The sequence below is a fragment of the Scophthalmus maximus genome, chromosome 12, assembly GCF_022379125.1.
Source record: "Scophthalmus maximus strain ysfricsl-2021 chromosome 12, ASM2237912v1, whole genome shotgun sequence".
Lineage (NCBI taxonomy): Eukaryota > Metazoa > Chordata > Actinopteri > Pleuronectiformes > Scophthalmidae > Scophthalmus > Scophthalmus maximus.
This window is the reverse complement of record NC_061526.1, coordinates 24,751,614-24,772,832: the sequence shown is the minus strand read 5'-3', so window position 1 is coordinate 24,772,832 and position 21,219 is coordinate 24,751,614. Positions and strand designations below refer to the sequence as shown.

The 21,219-nt window shown below is 46.3% G+C and overlaps 1 protein-coding gene and 1 long non-coding RNA gene across 3 annotated transcripts; one reads left to right on the top strand and one right to left on the bottom strand.

Annotated features, from left to right (window-relative positions):
* Window positions 1–247: 247 nt before the first annotated feature.
* ptpro (protein tyrosine phosphatase receptor type O) lies at window positions 248–20,698 on the bottom strand. 2 transcript variants are annotated; one of them, XM_035618766.2, is made up of 27 exons: window positions 19,906–20,698; window positions 15,391–15,652; window positions 15,007–15,162; window positions 14,743–14,895; window positions 14,166–14,657; window positions 13,653–13,814; window positions 13,357–13,553; window positions 12,730–12,850; window positions 12,439–12,632; window positions 12,226–12,337; window positions 11,835–11,998; window positions 11,531–11,651; window positions 11,254–11,387; window positions 10,859–10,997; window positions 10,567–10,687; window positions 10,303–10,371; window positions 8,425–8,508; window positions 6,749–6,784; window positions 6,428–6,509; window positions 6,214–6,304; window positions 6,033–6,109; window positions 5,776–5,910; window positions 5,565–5,687; window positions 5,223–5,377; window positions 4,957–5,092; window positions 2,893–3,016; window positions 248–2,800 (listed from the first exon to the last, which is right to left on the bottom strand). In XM_035618766.2, exons 1-26 carry the CDS (start codon window positions 20,044–20,046, stop codon window positions 2,912–2,914), a joined length of 3,762 nt encoding a protein of 1,253 aa, XP_035474659.1. In that variant the 5' UTR covers window positions 20,047–20,698; the 3' UTR covers window positions 248–2,800; window positions 2,893–2,911. The 2 variants fall into 2 exon arrangements, with proteins under 2 accessions (XP_035474659.1, XP_035474669.1); XM_035618776.2 differs by lacking the exon at window positions 8,425–8,508 and having other exon boundaries at window positions 19,906–20,697.
* On the top strand, window positions 5,939–10,865 carry LOC118291014. The gene is made up of 4 exons (XR_004786526.2): window positions 5,939–6,343; window positions 9,813–9,925; window positions 10,067–10,399; window positions 10,596–10,865. It is a non-coding gene; the product is annotated as an uncharacterized LOC118291014 (long non-coding RNA).
* Window positions 20,699–21,219: the final 521 nt, after the last annotated feature.

The window sequence follows — 21,219 nt, the reverse complement described above, 5'->3', positions numbered from 1 at the left end:
GTCAAAGTTTTCTCCATCATTTCAAACGGAATGATTACATTTGAGATTTATTTTTATTTAAAGTTTGTTGTAGTAAAGTTCATAGTTAAACTATAAAATATCGAGACTTGGTTACATTTCGTTATATATATATATATCTCTATGGCCGATACAAAGTATCAACATCTGAATAAACTGGTGAAACATTTTTAACCCTTCGCTTCCTGTTTCATAGTAAACTGTAATAACATTTAATGAAAGAGAAACCTGACTGCAACAGTTTATTTGTTCCAACACAAACACATTAAAACTCTGTGACTCACGACGACACAAACAAGTTCGACAGAAAGAATCGTAGAGTTCTCCAAGTTCACACGAGTCGACACCGGAAACACCCGAGCGTCCGGTCGTCGTGGAGACAAGAGGACGAAGATCAGTCAAGATGATTCACGTCACAAGAAGATTTAAAAAAACAAACATCTCCACAGACTGACTTTGTCCTGACGAGTAGAAACAGAAGTGAACAGTAGTAATATGTACAGTACGTGTACAGTACGTGTACAGTACATGTGATGACTCAGCAGTTTGAACCACGAAGGCCACGATGATGAATCACTGTACAAGTCAACAAGTGTCCGATGCCTTTTTACAAACATTCATCCGATTCCTTCATTCGTCCAATCAGAAACAAGGTGTCATCAAAAGAATGAAAACTTCTTCTACGTTTGTTCAAGTTGATTTTCTGGGAAAACAAAATTCAAAGGAGAAGGTTCAATAAAGAAACTAGTGAACTGACTAATGTCGACTGTAAAACTAAGATTATGAATCATAATCATAAGAGTTTGAACAACAACGACTCGGTTTCAGAAGTTTGTACAAAATGTGGTGAAAATGACACGACGGTGGTTTTTAGTGTTTGAAATGATAAAGTCGATATGAAACATTTTAAAAACAGTTACAAACAGTCAGTGTAGAAAAACATTTTGAAATAAAAAGCATCGCTGCGATGAATCGATGTCTTCAGCTGAACATTTAGTGACGTGTTGGAAAATATTCATAACTCATCCGCATTAACATCTTGACAATAAAATCATTTCTACCAGTCTTACAGCTTGTTCACTACGGTGCTGAGTCAGTGAGAAATTAATTTAAATGACCTGAAGCTCCAGTCAGCTGATGCACATGAAACATTTCATTAACACAGGAAGACGCAGAACAATCTCCGACTCTTTACCAAACCTCACGCGGTGCTTTTATTCTGACGACACCCTGAACTTCCTGAAAAAGAGAGAAATGTTTCAACTAAACTATCGTCAATAATCTGGATATGATTTCACGAACAGACATGATGCTTCTGTACAGATATGGTGAACGTCCGACCCGAGCCAAAATCAAACAAAACCATAATTCATTTTGAGGTTAATGAGATAAACGTTGACTATGGATTGTGATCGTGAAGTAATTCAGGGGCATTTAAACCAATTCAGTCAAAGTATCAAGTTAAAACGTGATTTTCAAGTTTGAAAACAATATTTGTAGTTTTATTAAAGTTGTTGTTTTGATCGAAGGCTCAAGTCGGAGATCTGAGGAGAAACATTTCTGTCGACTTCAGCAACACGAAGAGAAACTCAACAGACTGTAAATAAAGACGGACGACAGGAAGTCAAACATCACGATCGCCCCCTGGTGGCTGGCTGCATTACAACTCATAAGCCCCGCCCCCTCCATGTGATGGGACAAGACGATTCTGTCATTTGAGGACTTTGACGCCACATAATAACAATAATAATAATAATAATAATAAATGTGATGATGACGTCACCGGCACAAGATGGCGGCTTCTGAATCTGAGATATTTTAGCTTCACGTTCAGGAAGTGGAGACACGTCCTCGTCTTTATTTACAGTCTGTGTTTTTAATGTAGTTCAGCTGAAACCGTCTCTCCTCTGTCGTCAGATATTGTTTTTGTCAGATATGATCCGTCTCTGCAGATTGTTGCAGCCGCTGAGGTCACAAACCTCAGAAGGTTAAAATCCTCCGGTCGATCTTCGTCTTCAGATCCAGACTCGTGTCGTCCACGGTGGCGAGGACGGATGGACGGACTGTGAGCGACTCCGTCGTCCACAGTCAGAAGCAGCTGCTCAGAGGCTTCAGTGCAAATACAAACTACAGCTCCGCCGCCATAGCGCCTCGCCTTGAACCGGCTGAACAGCAGCGGGACGCCGGCGGCCGGACGCCTGCAGGCGGCGCCCGTTTGTTCCCTTCCACTGTTTTTGTGTAGACCCGGAAAAAATTTATTACGTGTTGGTTCGTCGGACGAAAAGGAAAATTCTGGAGGTTTATTTCATCCACTTAGTGTTGTCAGGAGCGAGCGTGAAACGTCAGACGACCACGAAGTTTGATAATCGTGATGTCACCTGGTGGCGAGCGGAGGACGAGGTCGTGTGCTCGCCGGTTTGTCAGCGACTCCTGAGATTTAAAACATAAATAAAAATGAAAAACTGCGACTCGTTGCTTCCTGTCATCTGAAGGAGGACGGACACATAGCAGACGTCCAGTCGACGGAGCTCGTTCCTCCGACGCCACGTTGGCGTGAGTCAGTCCAGGTCAGAGGGCGGGGACGTGGAGGGTCAGGTCGGTCGGTGGCGGCTCCGTAAGGCAAAACTCCATCCTCGTGCTTTTACACCAATTCAAACAAAAATCTGGATTATTTTATTTTGTCACGTGTCGTTGATGTTTTGTTTCTTGATACTGATGATGAAGCTGATCTTCTTCTTCTGCAGAGAATGGACTCTTAACACACAGGAGGCGTGTTCACCGCCTGCAAGACAAGGAACAGGGAGGAAAGAGCCTCAGTTACAGAACATCGAGCGACGGAGAAAATATATATAAATACATTTATTATGGACCCACGTCTGGAGGAGTGTCCGCCTTATGTCTTGCTGGCGTTCTCGTAGACGACGTCTGAGGTGATGGACTGATGTTTCTTCTTCTGCCACATGAGCAGCACACACTGGTGGATGAACACGTACTGCTCCTACAGGAGGAAACAGGCGCAGCAGCAGGTCAGAACCTCACAGGCTGTACGCTGATGATGGTGGAGTATTTACACCTCATCTGCTGGTGTAATAACGCTCGTATGACCTCAACCCTGTGATGCACAGTCAAGTTATATAGATAACCTGGGCTATCAAAATATGTATGTTACAGTGATGTCACATGAATGTATAAATATTATATGACCTTAAGGCAAAAGAAAAAACAAAAGATCCAAAATGGACGGCTAGAAATCCGCTTACAACTACAGTAGGCTTTACAATAACCTTTTTTCGTCATTAAAAACTGGATAAATTATCATAGAAGTCATTCAATGTTGGATTTATCATCATGGACATGTTGTACAAAGTCTCCAAAAAAGTCACTGTAGCTCCAGGCCGAACTATTAATCTTCTGAAAGGGCCACGATCGCACGGAAGCCCTGGTTTGTAACGGTGCAACTGTTAGCTTCTCGCTAAAACAAACCGTAAGTGTTGTAATGTTATTTAAACTTTTATAACACAATGTCGTATACGACAGAGATGACCTGAGGAGGTTAAAGCTCCAGAGACAGAACTTTGTTTAAAGCCTCAACAAACAGATGAATCTGCAGTAACTTTTCTTTTTGCAGATTCAGTTTCATTTCCCAGAAATGGAAACTGAAGCTCACGGTTCACCACCAACCACTTCCCGTTTCTCATAACTTCTCCCCTCGACACACCCGCCGAGGAAACAACTCTGATCATTGGCGACTCTATTTTGAGGAACGTGAAGTTAGCGAATCAAGCGACCACAGTCTGTATCCCAGGGGCCACAGTCTGTATCCCAGGGGCCACAGTCTGTATCCCAGGGGCAACAGTCTGTATCCCAGGGGCCACAGTCTGTATCCCAGGGGCCACAGTCTGTATCCCAGGGGCCACAGTCTGTATCCCAGGGGCCACATTCTGTATCCCAGGGGCAACATTCTGTATCCCAGGGGCCACAGTCTGTATCCCAGGGGCCACAGTCTGTATCCCAGGGGCCACAGTCTGTATCCCAGGGGCCACAGTCTGTATCCCAGGGGCCACAGTCTGTATCCCAGGGGCAACATTCTGTATCCCAGGGGCCACAGTCTGTATCCCAGGGGCCACAGTCTGTATCCCAGGGGCCACATTCTGTATCCCAGGGGCAACAGTCTGTATCCCAGGGGCCACAGTCTCTCTCTCTCTCTCTCCCTCTTTCCTTCTCTCTCTCCTTCTCCCTCTCTCCTTCTCTCTCTCTCTCTCTCTCTCTCTGTGGCCCCATGTATCTACATTACATGTCACTAACTCTGTTTTCTCCCTCTTTCCTTCTCTCTCTCCTTCTCCCTCTCTCCTTCTCTCTCTCTCTCTCTCTCTGTGGCCCCATGTATCTACATTACATGTCACTAACTCTGTTTTCTCTCTCTCTCTCTCCCTCTTTCCTTCTCTCTCTCCTTCTCCCTCTCTCCTTCTCTCTCTCTCTCTCTCTCTCTCTGTGGCCCCATGTATCTACATTACATGTCACTAACTCTGTTTTCTCTCTCTCTCTCCCTCTTTCCTTCTCTCTCTCCTTCTCCCTCTCTCCTTCTCTCTCTCTCTCTCTCTCTGTGGCCCCATGTATCTACATTACATGTCACTAACTCTGTTTTCTCTCTCTCCTAGTGTATCTCTGACCCCAGAACTGCAGGATCCAAACCCCTCATTATTATTGTTATTATTATCAATAATAGAACTGTCCTCCCTCTCTCTCTCTTCTGTCCTCCTCTCTCTCCTCCCACCCTCTTTCCTCACACCTCTCCTCTCTTCCCCCTCTCTCTCCTCCCCCCAACCAGTCGAGACAGAAGCTCCGCCCACAACTGAGTCCGCTTCTGTCAGAGATTTCTTCCTGTTAAAAGGGAGTTTTTTAGATGATGGGATGTTGATCCAGAGTCTTTGTCCTCACCTCAGTCTGGACCATGCACAGACGGTGGGACCTCATGTCGGACACCAGCCCCAGGACATCAGCGAACTCGTGTTCCCTGATGTGTTGCATGAGACGATCCAGAGCAATGAAGGTCCCGGTCCGGCCGACTCCAGCGCTGACGGGCACAGACACAAAACCTCCGTTACCATCACACTGACCGCGACATAATGATGACATCATCCGACTAACAGCCACATCCTGCTCCGATCGGTCTCAGGTCAACCAGCGGAGGTTGTGGTCCTGACCTGCAGTGGACGATGATCGGGTCTCGGGTCCTGTTGGCCTGCTGACGGACGATGTGGACGAACTGCAGGATGCTCTCGATGGCGTTGACCGTGGGCACGCCGTGATCCGGCCACGAGGTGTAGTTCAGGTGCAGGACGTCCTGAGACTCGTCGGCCTGCAGGGGGCGACACCAGCACACATGCTCATTGTTTAATGAACAACAGCAGCATCTTGTGGTCGGACGCAGAACTGCAGCTCTACAGAAGTTACTTTGTTCACCAAAATAAAAACATGGGATATTATATTTAGTACATGATCTATCATCTAGTGGCCAGCTGAGGAACTGCAGAGCAGTCACTCACGTATCCCAGTCTGAACTTCCTGATGGTCCACTCCGGAGACTCGCTCTCAGAGAGCATCTCCACGCTGATCTCTCCGTACATCACCGGCTCGTCTGTGAACGGCCAGTAGTGGTCGCACTTCACCTGGAGACGACAGACACCACAGACACGTCACGTCGAGCGGGAGACAGAGTCCGAGTGAAGGAAACACCGAGTGTGGACCGAGACTCACCCGCCGCCGCTCGTTACACTGAGTGAGCATCACCACGATGGGACACTTCTGCTGCAGGACCATCTTCCAGAAGTCGTTACGAGTCTCGGGCAGCGGACCCTGAGTCGCGATGTATTCCTTCGCATGTTTGTATCCCTGAGAGTCACAGAGTCACATTTTAAAATATTTGTTCAGGACTTGAAGTATTAATACTCTGTGGTACTGATACTTTTACTCTGATGATCAGTAAATGTAGAAATGATCGCAGACAAACTCACAGGGATGAAGTTTGCGTTGACGTAGTCGGATCCTTCGTCGTTGTGCATCGACACCAACTTGACTCGACTGAAGTCGTCTGGAGGAAGAATTCATCATCATCATCATCACAACACACACACACACACGTCTCTGTACAGACGTGTGACTGAATCAACGTGATGAGATATGAAGAAGCGTCACATGGGAGGATGTTGGTGTATCGGTTCTTGGGCCTGTTGACGGGCAGATCAGCTGCATCATGGGAAAGATCCAGACCGACGCTCTTCAGCTCCTGAACCACGTCACAAAGAAATGATCAACGTGTGAAAAGGTTTGTCAAAACAAACTAAAATAAACTGAAGACTGATAATAACAATAATAATTATTATAATAATAATAATGATGATGAGCTCACCTCAAACTGCAGCGAGAACTTATACGCTGAGTCTTTGCTCATTTCCTTGAAGTAGGCGTCGAAGTCGTCGAGCTGAACCGGACTGAAACATAAAACACAAACATCTAAAAATATGATTTTAATAAACATCTTTACATTTGATTTACACGCTGGACTGAAGATTCACACGTTTACACTCAAACACATTAAAATTAACTAAATACACTGATGGATATTTTTATTCTATTATTTAACTCATGAAACGTCCACGTGAGAAAAATAATAAAATGTTATTAACTATTAAATCTACAGATGATTTCATACAAAGATAAAGACTTTTACCTCGTCAGCTTCCGTTTCTTTAACGCCGTCTTGCTCCTGTAAAATACAGACGTGTACATTTCCTTCCATCATGTTACAATATTACAGGACGAATCATATCTTCAGATTAAAATTTCTCATGTTGTTATTTACATCTGATGGATCTAATTATATAAAATTTTAATTTTATTTGTTTCACTATAACATTCGACTTAACTGTAAACAAAGTTAAACAATGTTTTTGTCCTGAGTTATAAAATATTTCTCTCTTACTTTTACAAGTTCCCTTTTAATTTAAACTCAACAAAAATGATAATTAGCTCATTTTAAATGATATTGTCATAAAAATGTAATGGTACATCTGTCAAATCATTATCAAAACTTTTATTTTGATTAGAAATCAAATGAAACAGTTTAAAAATGTATTTCCATGTGTATGTTTAAAGTTGTTTTGCAGTCAATGTATATAATTATAATATTCAATATAATTATCATTTGAACGTTTTATGCTTTGAAGGGAACTGAAAATTATTTGTCAATGAAGTTTGAACTTTGCTGTAATTGCAGATATTCAGGCAGAAGTTTCTTTTCATTTCATTCTATTGTTTTTAAATGATTTAACTTGAACAAGCTGTAAATATTCATAAAATTTCAGTAAAGATTAATTCATCAGTTCAAGCTCAGAAAACCAAACAATAAAACGTCATGCTCATAAATCTGCTGCTCATCTAAAGATGTTGACGCCTCCAACATGCAGCATTATTACATTATAACATCATTTATGTTTCATGCTTCACATTCTTCAGTTGAATCCGTTGTTGAGTTTAAATCTCCGACTGAATTCAAACGTCCTCACGTTTCCTCTCAGCTGTTTGATGATGTCAAACATCAGCTGCGAGGACGTTTGAATCATACAACCTTTGACCTGTAACATGCACAGTCACATTACATACAGACGGACATATATAATATGAAACATACAGTAACTATTCTACAGTCCGACTCAGTCAGAGTCCAAACAGGCCAAAAGTAAAGAGACAGACATGCCAAAGCCACAGTTAGCATCATGCTACATCCCACATGTTAGTAGAAACACACTGAATGTGACAGACCTTCGACCACAGATGCAGCATCGCAAGACAAAGTTCAACATCTGCTCACTTCCTGTTTCTTTAAATATATATTTTTTATTTTAAAGTAAAAATCTGGTGAAATTCTCGAGTTTCCTCTTCGTCAACAAATCCCATGTTCAGACCAACATGGAGCAAATAATGTGTTTCTATAACCCAGTGTTTCCCCTAATATCACTAACGTAGGAGAAAACTAAGTTCCTCTTTAAATGTGGAGTTCCACAAGGTTCCATCTTAGGGCCCTTATTGTTTTATAAGAAATGTGAATTTTATAAAATAAATAAAGAACACATGTATATACAAGAGACGTAAATTATGACTTTCAATTAATGTGGAAACTTGGAGACAGAGAAAAGATGAAGACCCAAAACTGAACCTTGAGATTCATCAGTTGGTCGTTTTCTAGTCTTTTCTTGGGATTTGTTGAAACGTAAGAGCAGAGAATATCACCAGACTGATCATTGACTTCACTGAAGTCTCGCGGTTCAGATGGAGAGTGGAACAATGTCTCGGATCAACACTGTGGACGTGGCTCTGTGAGTTCATGCCCCTCAAGTGCTTACTTACCAAGGATTAATATAAAAAGCCAAAAGATAGTCAGTCCAAAGGCAGGATGGCAGGAGGGTAAGGAAGGCAAAGAGGCTTCTTCGCCTGAAGGGGGTTCAGATAACAAAATAAAAACACAAACACAAACAGTAACCAAAGAACAGACACCAGGGGGCGACAGGTTGGGGACAGAACATGGTGCTTCCATTAGTAAAGAGGCACATTAGTGCTGAACACACAGTTAATGCATCATGCAGCCGTCGTCTCTCTGGGGACAACCGGCGTCTGTCTGCTGCCGACGTCAATGGCTGCTCTGTCTGAGTCTGTGACATCACCGCGTCCTCCCGGGCCTGTCCCACAATGCAACGCTCAGCCAGGACCCTCGTGGTGTATGAACAGTTCACAGTCTGTCACTGGGCGGCGCCGTCACAACCACGTGACGGCACCTTGACGAATCTGATGACCTCATTAACGTTGGTGTTGCTCAGGTCGTGATGGTCCCACTGATGCAGATCAACGACGAGTGTGTTGAATCAAACCTCGAGACTTTTTTTCTTGTGACACACAAATGTGTCTGTAAAATTACACAGTGTTTTTTTTGTCAATTTTCGTCTCAATTTAATTTAAACAAAGTTCGTGTTTACACAATAGTTTAAATTCTGAAAACTTTGTCTTCTGTTGTGAAATGAAAAGGGGTTTGGAAGATTGTTTTTAAATTTATGTCATCATTTATCTCCTAAATGAATCATAACAGGCCTTATGATATACAACAATGCTAACAAAACTAAACTGCCCCAACACGACTATGATTGAATATCAAGATGTAAAAAAAATTCTTGAATTTGTCCAAAATGCTGAAATTGGGGGAACGAGGAGAAAGACGTGGTTTGTGTCTTTAAGTCACATGTATGTTTCATCTGCAAAACATAAACGTTTATAACACGTCTTCTTCAGCATGTAACTCAAGAAAAGAAAGGGATCCAGAATCGAGCCCTGAGGAACACCACATTATTATATTATTACCTTCCATGATTTTTTTGTTGCAGAAAAAATTTATTTCATAGTGTAATCCAGATGTTTTATGTTTGTTAACTTCTGCGTTGGTTTGTTTCTCCATATATTGTATCGTCCCTATGAAGTATTTAATTAAATCAATTATGTATATTTCGGTTGAATTCAATTATCTATCACGTATGTTCCTCTAATCAATAACTTTCCACTGTTTATAATATTATTATACATATATAAAGTGAGTCTGTTCAAACACGTAGTTGTTTTCTTCTCTCAATGATTTGTTGTGAAATGTTTGGTGCATCGACATTTTCAGATTAATATTCTTGTGTAAAGAACTTTGTTTTTAATAAATGAATCTGCATCAGCGGTGACGTCAGCTGTCGTCATGCCAACAGGAGTCCTGCCACATGCAGTCGAAGCATGAACACAACCAGCGACACAAGAAGGAGAAGACGACGAGTCTGATGGACATTGAGTGATGAAGGTCAAATACAAGATGGAAGCCGAGGTAACTGACCGTCTTTCAGCCGTTATATTAATCTGAGTCTCGTCTGGTTCCTTTTCTTAAACACCACTGACTCCAGAAGTGACATTTTGTCCCTTTAATCTGAGATTAAGGGAAATTTTGATTTTTCTGGTCCAAACACAGCAGGCAGGGGAGGCGGAGTTCCTGCTCATCATCATCATCATCATCATCATCATCATCATCACGGCCGTCGCCTCACAGACGACCTCAAATCTGTAGCTACAAATTCAAATCCCTAATCTGCCTCCTCAATCCCCCGGCTGCTCATCTGTGATTCTGTCTGTTCTACGGTCACGTGACAGGAAGTCGTCACCACACGCTTCACTGTGATTGGAGGAGGAGAAGCAGACGGATCCTACCAGTTGTACGGAAGTTTCCCATCTCGCTCGAACGAAGCGAAGTTGACGAACGTCTCCGCTCCACATTCTCTGAAGAGACAGAAGAAGAAGAGAAGTGGTGAGAGAAACTGACGACTCATCCGATCAAACACAGGAAGTGAAACGAAAAATGTGAAGATGAAAATAACAGAAGTGAGAGATTCTGCTCACAGGAAGAAAATAAATACCAAAACAATATGGAACAAAAGGAAACTGTTGCTGCGGAGCAGGCGAGTTGTTGTGTACCTGCTCATCTGCTGGTGTTTCTTTCTCAGGACGAGCAGGAAGAGGACGAGCAGACTGACGAGCAGGACGCTGAGGACGGACAGAGCCGAAATGGCCGCCACGCTGGGATTCATCTCTTTAGCTGCAGACACACGAGACACAAGTTCACGTCACTGACGCCATGAACCACATGAAAACCTTCAGCTCACCAATAACTGAATGTTAGATGATCAGAGACAGTTCTGGAGGCTGATATTTATATTAATAATAGTAATAACAAAAACACAGTAGTGAGCTCCACAGCGCCACCTACCCACGGTGCTGATGGTGACGTGAGCAGGTTTACTGGCCGTGTTGTAGCTGAAGCTCGTGACGCTGCAGTTGAACGACGACGACGGCGGCAAACCGGAAACCGTCACCAGGTGGGCGTCGACCATCAGAGGCTCCCGCGCCTGCAAGACGTGACGATGTCATCATATATAACACATATATTAATATAGTATAAAGATTAATGAGAGACGTGTCTCAGTTTGAAATTAAAATGGAGGAAATTTTCAGAAAAAAAGGCAAAAAGTCAGAAGCTTTTTATTGACTCACAGTTTTTTTCCATCAGTTACATGATAATTCAAACATCTCAACATTTATTTTCTTGTAGTTTTTAACGATCAGATGAAACACGATCACGTGACCTGGGGAAGTGTCCGTTACCTTCAGCCCCGTCACTCCTCTGACGGGTCGACAGACGACCAGGTAGTAGTCGACCACTCCCTCCTCGCTCCACAGCAGAGTGACGGACGAGTGCGTGGCGTTCACGGCCAACAGAGACCTGGGAGGAGCCGGCTCTGAAAACACACACAAGTTCACTTCTTGTGACCACGAACTAGTCACACGCTCACAAGAGGAAGTGGAGGCAAAAGTTCCAATTTCAGATTAAAGGAGAACGAACAGTGTGTGTGTGTGTGTGTGTGTGTGTGTGTGTGCTGACCCAGTTTGATGATGTTCGGCGTGGACGTGTTCCTGCTGCGGGCGGTGCACGCCGTCACCGTTAGGTTGTAGATGTCTCCCGGAGGCAGAGGGAGGCTCGCCCACATCACGTTACGAGTCACCTGACGGACACACACACACACACACACACACACACACACACGTTATTCATCTCATTGATTATCTGTCCACATTCCGTCTTAAAAATATAAAATTGTCCACTTCAGCGTTTTGCTCGGCGCCATCTTCTTTTGTTTTTTTAAAACCAGAAGTGACCATATTTGGAGAAGGGGGTGTGGCCTCACGTCAACGGAGTAGCTCCTCTCGGCGCTCTTCTTTCCCACGGCGACCACCTGCCAGTGAAGCATCCTTGAGTGTGACAGGTCGATGAAGAGTTCGCCGTACGTCCACCGGACGTACAGGACGCCATGAGAGTAATCGACCAATGAAACATGAGGAGCCTCGGGAGCTGCACACACACACACACACACACACACACACACACACACACACACACACACACACACACACACACACACACACACACACACACACACACACACACACACACACACACACACACACACACACACACACACACACACACACTTGATAAATACGTTCAACGCATTTCCTCTGAGGATATTCATATTTCTCATGATTATTATTATATATATTTCTGAATCCTGTCAGTACCGGTGACGAAGCTCACGGTGGCGCCATCGCAGCAGCTGAGCGGCGGCTCGCCCCACGTCACCATGGAAACACGGAAGTTGTAGTACCAGGCGGGCAGCAGGTCGGTGACCCTCTGACAGGAAACAACATAAACATATAATCATATATATGATGTATGATAATAACTTCTGATAATCTGATGTGTTTGTGATCAAAGGTCACGGTCACGGTTACCACGGAGGCGATGACGGAGGCGGTGGCGGCGATCTCGTAGTAGGTGGTCCACTCGGAGGCGAGCGTGACGGGGTTGAAGAAGAAGGTCTGCAGGACGAACTTCCTGAAGGACACGTGGTAGGGACGCTGCCAGCTCAGGATCACGGCGGTCGGGCTCAGCGGGTAGACGGCGAGCTCGCGGACGCCGGTTGGTTCTGATGATGTCACGCCACAGAAGAAACAGAACGCGTGAGCGTACACTCGTCGGACGTGACAGAAGCTGCGTGTGTGAACGAGGACGCTCCGACTCACCGATGTCGATGATGACGGGCTCCGACGGCGGACTGAGCAGCGGCCCGTTAGTGTGATACACCAGAACCCGGTACTGGGCCCCGGGGGTGAGGTCACTGATGATGTCACTCGTAGAGTTCTCCTGAGACGACGTGATGAAGAGACAAACATGTTGAGTTTGGTTCTATTGTTATAAAAGAGTTATTTATTATAACGTTTATGGTTAAACTGTCCAGAACGAGGTCCAGATCCAGATCCAGACCCAGACCCAGACCCGGACCCAGACCCGGACCCGGAACCAGACCCAGACCCAGACCCAGACCCAGAACCTGTGCAAGAACCGGAACCAGACCCAGACCCAGACCCAGACCCAGAACCAGACCCAGAAGCAGACCCAGACCCAGTACAAGAACCGGAACCAGAACCAGAACCAGAACCAGACCCAGAACCAGACCCAGACCCGGAACCAGACCCGGAACCAGACCCAGAACCAGACCCAGACCCGGAACCAGACCCGGAACCAGACCCGGAACCAGACCCAGAACCGGTACAAGAACCGGAACCAGACCCAGACCCAGAACCGGTACAAGAACCGGAACCGAAACCGGAACAGTAACCAGACCCAGAACCAGACCCAGGTCCAGTCACCTCGCTGCAGTAAGTGTTCTCCATCCTCTGGCTCGGACTGGGCTTCAGGCAGGTGGTGGACACGACCGACACCAGGCTGCCGTTGTGGTCCTCGGGTGACGGCGCCCAGGAGACGGCGGCGGTGCTGGAGTCCAGCAGCCGCACGCTGACGGACTGGGGACGCTGCCGCAGCTCCTCCAGCAGCTCGCCACCCGGGCCTAGAACCAGAACCCCTTCATCAACTCAGTGTTCACAGGATTCTACAGATTCTACAAGTATGAAGTTATAAAGTTCTGAGGATCTGAAGGTGTCGGTACCGAGGTAGAAGGTGAAGCTGGTGTCGGCGGCGCTCTCTCTGGCGTCACAGTCTCCGGCCGAGCTCAAGGTCGTGACCTGGACCCGGTATGTTCCCGCTTCCGTCAGCTCCGAGAAAAACTCGTGAGTGTTCTCGTCCACAGTTGCAGTTTCTGTCGCGTTGCCTGGGAAACAGACGAGAGGCGTGTCAGTCTTCCATTTATATATAATATATATTTAAAAATGTATTTCTATATACACAAAATGATGTTTTATATCCCAGAAAATAATTGTATATATCGAAAAAATGATTAATGTATATATCAAAAAATTATGTCGTAGATAAAATTATTTTGTCATCAATAAAAAATATTTTATATATTTTGAATAAGAATCTTTTCCTTCCCTTTGCTGTTTGAATCAATTATTTGTTTCGATTTAGTAAATTGTCGTTGTCGTTCATTATCAGTTTCCGAATCATAGTCGTTAGCAGACATTATGATTATGATTATTATTTTCCACGCGCTAGTCGTTACCGTCTCTGTGGATGAAGACAATGAAGCCGTCATAGCTGGTCGGCGCTCGTGGCGGCAGCCAGCGCAGCTCCAGCAGGACGGGGGGCAGCAAGGTGGGCAGGACCGGCGGGTCGGAGGGGAGGCCCATGGCCGAGCCGGGCTCGTTGGAGTCCTCGTACTCCGACACCACGGCGTTCACGAACTCGTCGTCGCCGTCGGCCGGAGTCGGGTCGGTTGGGTCGGGCGGGTCCAGCCAGTAGCTCGGAGTCGTCTGGTTGGCGCTCAGCAGGAAGGCGGCGGTTCCCGACAGGTTCTGGTTCTGTGGCGGGTCGAGTGGAACCAGAGTGGACACCTCCTCCTCCCCCTCCATCAGCGGGACGTCCTGCGCTTGACGGACGGATCGGGCGTTCTCCTGGTTCCCGTCAGGAGGGGGCGTGTTGGGGGCATCGCCCGGACCCGCCCTGGGGCTCAGGTGGACGATCTTATGGGAAATGTTGAGGGGGGGGTAGGGCACTGAGGGGAGGGGGGGTTAATATTCAAACAAATCATAAACTATAACTGAAATAAATCTGAGTTTAATAAAGACGTGAGGTCTCACCGGTCCTGTGGGTCACCGGCGTGTGCGTGACGTCGCTGTGTGTCACCAGCGGCATCTGGGACGCTGTCGCCTCGGAGATCAGCTGGAAGGTGATGTCACGGTAACAGACGCCCGGCAACCAGTGTTTGAAAACCGTCTTCCCTTTGTAGAAATCTACAAACACAGGAAGTAATTTTTCATCTAAAACAGAGAACTGAAACTAAAGAGTTTTGACTGTAAAGACTCATATTCATATTCATGTTCATATTCATATTAATCTTTGACCTTTGTAGAGGAACGAGCGTCTCTCTTGACCCTCGGTGAAGCTGATGTTCACTCTGCTGAACACGTTTCCAGACGGAGCGTCGAACTGAAACACCACGCCGGTTTCTGGAGACTCTCTGTAGTCGGAGATCTGGACGCTGAGGACGGGGAGTGGCTCTGAGGGACGACACGTCAACCACACGTCAACGTCACGTCAACTCACGTCAACCACACGTCAACCACACGTCAACGTCACGTCAACCACACGTCAACGTCACGTCAACCACACGTCAACCACACGTCAACGTCACGTCAACCACACGTCAACGTCACGTCAACGTCACGTCAACCACACGTCAACGTCACGTCAACCAAATGTCAACCACACGTCGTGCTGCGACTCACTCGTGAGGACGGACGCCGTCTTCACGGGTCGGGACCAGGTCGGACCACGTCTCAGCAGCAGACCCACAGAGTAGCAGAGGCCGTGGAGCGACGCGTTGAAGAGCAGCGGCTCGCTCACGTTCCTGAACTCCAGCACGACAGGTCGAGGTTCTCCGGAGAACTGAGCGGCGTACGACGTCACGTTCTCCTGAAGGTCGGAACGTTCCAGAGACGCTGAGATCAGACCGCCATCGCTCAGGGACACGAGGAAGGTCGACGACCTCTGGAAAACACCAAGACACGAGATCAGAATCCAAGAGTCTTTGTGCTAAGCTAGGCTAACAGTTCCTTCTACCTTCAGTCTTTTTGCTCATCTAACAGTTCCCTCTGCCTTCAGTCTTTTTGCTCAGCTAACAGTTCCCTCTGCCTTCAGTCTTTGTGCTAAGCTAACAGTTCCCTCTGCCTTCAGTCTTTGTGCTAAGCTAACAGTTCCCTCTGCCTTCAGTCTTTGTGCTAAGCTAACAGTTCCCCCTGCCTTCAGTCTTTGTGCTAAGCTAACAGTTCCCTCTGCCTTCAGTCTTTGTGCTAAGCTAACAGTTCCCTCTGCCTTCAGTCTTTGTGCTAAGCTAACAGTTCCCTCTGCCTTCAGTCTTTGTGCTAAGCTAACAGTTCCCCCTGCCTTCAGTCTTTGTGCTAAGCTAACAGTTCCCCCTGCCTTCAGTCTTTGTGCTAAGCTAACAGTTCCCCCTGCCTTCAGTCTTTGTGCTAAGCTAGGCTCAACAAACCCCTGTTGTGTGTTTTTACAGTAAATCTGCGTGTTGTTGGATTAACGTGCTGCTCAGATCAATTACAGCGACACGCGACACATGAAGCAGATTAACGTGACGGATGAAAACACTGAGAATCAAAACAAAGACATGGTATGGACAGATAATCTCTGAGATTCTGACCCACATCTCTAATCTGGGAGTGAAACATGAGGCCTCGTGTTCAGAGTCAGATCAGAGTGACATCAGGGCCGAAACACTGAGGAGTGATGAAATATTAATGTTTGATAATCATCTGTATCCTTTCAGCCTTGTGTCTATATGTCATCAAAACGGCGAGAGGTCTCACTCTGCCTCTGTTCTAATCGTGATCAGATCAATAAACGATGTCAGACGATCGATCAGTATTTATAAACCGATCGGAGCAGAGCGTTGCGGCGGTGAGTCGGACGGAGGAGAGAAGAGAAGAACCCTCTCTTCATTTCATTCACCGCAGCTTCGCCGTCGCCACGGTAACAGAGATGAAAGGAGAGGAGATGCTCATTCCGTCTGTCTGATTCCAGCGTCACCATGGAGACGGAGGAGAGCGGCGAGCGGCTGAATGCTAATGGACGCCGCCGCCACCGCCTCACAGACGCTGTGGGACACAGAGCTGATCACTTGTGATCAGATCCACTGAGGCTCTGATCAGACCGACACACCTGAACACACACGGGTCATATGACCACTCAGGTGTAAACAGGAAGTAGATTGTGCTCAGCGACGAGGAGTCGTGAGTGATGAGAACCAATCAGAGAAGAGAACGTGGGCGTCGTCCGCGTCGTCGTCTACAAACTGAAACAGAGTTTTCACTCTGACACATTTCTACAAGTCTCTGATTCAAAGGCTGTAACCATGGCGACAGCAATGAGGATGGAGCCTCGTCAGCTGACACAGATCTGAACAAACAAACACTGTTTCACTGTCACATGGTCCAGAGACGATCTGTTCACTGAGACGTCTGAGAGTTCTCATCAATATCAGATCGTCCAAGTGATGAGGAACATATGAAGAGACAACAACAACAACAACCTCAGAGACGTTACAGTCTCTTCCTCCCGTTGATGAAATCAGCTGCTGCTGATAGAGAAATTAAGCTAACTAATGCTAACTGAAGCTAATGTAGCCTCAGTTCAGTCAGATCGAGTTAAAACTGATTTAAACTTTAAACCATAGTTCTAGTTCCTCATCTAATCCTCATATCACACACACACACACACACACACACACACACACACACACACACACACACACACACACACACACACACACACACACACACACACACACACACACACACACACACACACACACACACACACACACACACACACACACACACACACACACACACACACACTGACTGACTGACTGACTGACTGACTGACTGACTGAATGTCACAGTGTGAATGAAGAGGAGGAGGGTCTTCGTCCCTTTAGGCAGCTGCCGACATTATCATGCAAACATCAGAGTTTTCTTTTTGTAGAAAGGAGGAGGAGGGGGCGGGGGGAGGAGGAGGAGGGGGCGGGGGGTGGAGCCTTGAGAGAATCCAGGACGTCCAGAGTCCGTCGGACTATGACTGATGAGGTCAGACTGACTTTTTCACGAGAAGGTTCCAGAGAAAGTTTGACTCAAGCTTCACTCACTAACTTCATCTGGAACTTTCAACCACAGTCAGTTAAAGATCAGAGTTAAAGTGAAGAAGATTCTGAACAAAGAGAATAAAGATGAAGTGAAGAACCTGCTGATTAAATCAGAAAGTTTTCTATAAGTTTCTCAAAAAAGATCAGAACTGCTGGAAACAACAAACCTGCAGCGAACAGTTCAAACCAACTCCAGTTCCACGGAGTGAAACCGTCTCTAAACCCGGGACGAGGATGTGAACTCGTCTGCTCTCGTTCCCACAGGCCTGACGGACAGAAGCGTGGACTTCTGCCACGCTGGCGCCCGGCGGCTCCATTGTGCGTCGGCCAGGCGCCGTAACGAGGCCAAACGGGTCACGAGGGAGGAGCTCAGCTCCGAGTGGACACGTGAGATCAGAGGTGGACAAACTGAATCACCACGGTTTTCACCATCGAGGCTAGAAAACAAACGTGCGAGTGTCGTATGTCAGAAGACCAAAAATAAAAATAATAGGACAGCGAACTGTCACTACGTGTCAAACATTGTTACACTTGTGACATCGAGCGTCGTCTCCATCAAGTTTGGTGAAGTACAACCAGATGTTAGACCCCGCCCCCTGTCTCGACCACTCTCCTCACCGTGACTCTAATTAGACTGAATCAGATCGTATCTGGAGACGAGGCAACAGAAGGATTCAGGTTCATACGAGAGGAAATGAAAACCTGAAGCATCAGATAAAACCAGAGAGAACAGACGACGAGAGAAGATCAAGAAGAAGATCTCAGTCTGACGTCAGTCGTCTCTGATGTGGCTCAGGTTCTGATCGTCTTCTCCCTGTTACTGTAGGAGCTGGACCCCGGAGGTCTGGACCCCGGAGGTCTGGACCCCTAGAAGGTCTGGACCCCGGAGGTCTGGACCCCTAGAAGGTCTGGACCCCGGAGGTCTGGACCCCGGAGGTCTGGACCCTGGAGATCTGGACCCTGGAGATCTGCCCCCCAGAAGGTCTGGACCCCGGAGGTCTGGACCCCGGAGGTCTGGACCCTGGAGATCTGGACCCCCCGAGCTCTGGACCCCCAGAGATCTGGACCCCCAGAGATCTGGACCCCCGGAGCTCTGGACCCTGGGGAAACAGCCCTGATGTCACTATGGACTGAGGCTGCGTCCACACTGACACACCGGAACACACACCTGTGTCACGTGACCACTCAGGTGTAAACAGGAAGTAGATTGTTTCCTCTGTGGACCTGTCCCTGACAGGAAGTGTCGGCGACATTGAGTCTTGACTGATGAGAACCAATCAGAGAAGAGAACGCGATGATGTCATCTCTTACAAACTGAAACACACTGACACGGGACCAGCAGCAGGCGTTACCATGGCAACAGTCTGTCGTCTGTAACATCTGTACATTATTATGAAATAATAATAATAATAAAATATTATTTCGTATTATTTTTAACACATTTTTAGACTGAAGAAAAAGTGTTTAATAATCCACAAATTAATCTGAGTGTAGGTTTATAATCTATTATAGACTATATGTATAAATATTTATTTATATGTTTAATATATGAAACATCTTGTGTCACTTTGAATCATCGACTCAGTTGTAAAGTAAATATATATATTCACTTGTTCCAGTTTGTGAATATTTGATTCTCCAACAATAATCCGGAGAGAACATCTGGATCAAACGAGTTATTGATGAATATAGAACGTGATGGAAATCAACGTTTGTATTCATATTTATGTCTTATTTCAGTTTTTTCAGCAACAATAACCCCAGGTGTGTGTGTGTGTGTGTGTGTGTGATGCTCAGTGTTGCTGACTGACTGACCCACTTTCCGCAGGACGCACGAGCTGCTCGCTGCCTCACGAACCGACCTGCGGTGCCACCGCGCGTCACCTCGGGCTGCAGCACCGACACTCAGCCCGGTCACGGTGTGTGTGTGTGTGTGTGCGCGCGTGTGCGTGTGTGTGTGCGTGTCGGTGCTGTGCATCAGACCATCTGATCCGTGATGCTCAGTGAACAAAGCCTCGCTGCAGCTGCAGCTTCATCCTCTCGCCGACGTCTCTGTGAGGCTCCAGCCGGACGAGGCGCGTCTTACCTGGACGAGGCCGAGCAGCGCGGCGGTGAGCAGCAGCGGGGACATGGCGGCGGGGACCCGCGGGGGACGCGGCGCTGTCTCCGGGGTTTTCCTCCCAGTCTGCTGCGCATCCAAACAATGGCGATTCTTCTTCTGCTGCATCGGAGCGCGATGCTCCCGCTCACACACACACACACTCCGTCTGCTACAGCGCACACACACACCGCATCTTCATCCTCATCCTCCTCCTCATCGGCTGGAACCGGACCGGCGGTGACTGAGGAGGAACCGGCCGCGCTCCGGCGTCCTGCCGCGGCCTGGAGACGAGCAGGAGGTCGGTGTCGCTCCGCGGTGATGAAGCTGCTGCTGCGCGGCGTCGCCCCGCCCTGCGGCCCGGAGGCTGCCCCCCCTCCTCCTCATCGTCTTCATCATCTTCATCACCTACAGCTCCGCTCCTCCAGATGAAGCTGATGATTGATAAACATTCAAACGAAAAATGACTCAATATCAAACATGTGGAGCAAGTTTTACACATGTGATGACGTCATGGGACTTGTCTCGTCACACATGAACTCATTTACATCACTTGAAAAAACGTAAGGATTGATTGAGGGAGCCTGAATAAACAAGTACATATAAATATGAATATGTCTGTTTCAATAACATATTTCTTCCGTTTGTGGTAAATGGGTTAAACTGAGGGAAGCTGGGATCGAACGGCCGACCTCCAGCTTAGTGGACGACCGCTTGACCTCCAGAGCCACAGCTGTAAACAGACTATCACAATCAAGTTTATTTATTGAACAGAGAAAAAATCAAAGACAGAAATAAAGATTTGATTGTTGAGTTTATTATCAAATATTCATGTGTTAATTAATGTTTTCATTTCTGATCTTCTGACTTTTCATAATAAAGACGATGAAGCGGTTTTATATCATTATATTAGACACGTTTGTTTTTTTATTAATTCAACCAGTTATTTTCTATTATCATAATAAAAATTGTTTTTTAAATGTTATTGTTTTTTAATCATTTATTGTCTTAATTTTGTTCAGTTGTTTTTTTAGCATCTGTTCTGTTCTAACCTTTTTCATCTTGAGTTTTATTAATGTAGTTTATTTATTATTGTTACTTTATCAATTATTACATTATTCATGTGTATTTTTGGATTATTATTGTTTCTCTGATGTTGAGTCCGTCAGTTCATTAATTCTGCACGTGACGTCACAGCTGTGATCAATGTGTGTTTGTGTGTGTGTGTCTGTGTGTGTGTGTGTGTGTGTGTGTGACGACCTCTGCTGGTTACAGGTACAAACTGCAGCTGGAGCAGAGCCT

Coding starts and splice junctions, on each gene's coding strand:
- ptpro (XM_035618766.2), bottom strand. CDS start 20,046: ATGCAGCAGAAGAAGAATCGCCATTGTTTGGATGCGCAGCAGACTGGG. Junction 13,554..13,652: donor CAGCTTCACCTTCTACCTCG/GTACCGACACCT, acceptor TTCTGGTTCTAG/GCCCGGGTGGCGAGCTGCTG. Junction 10,372..10,566: donor AAACACCAGCAGATGAGCAG/GTACACAACAAC, acceptor CTGTCTCTTCAG/AGAATGTGGAGCGGAGACGT.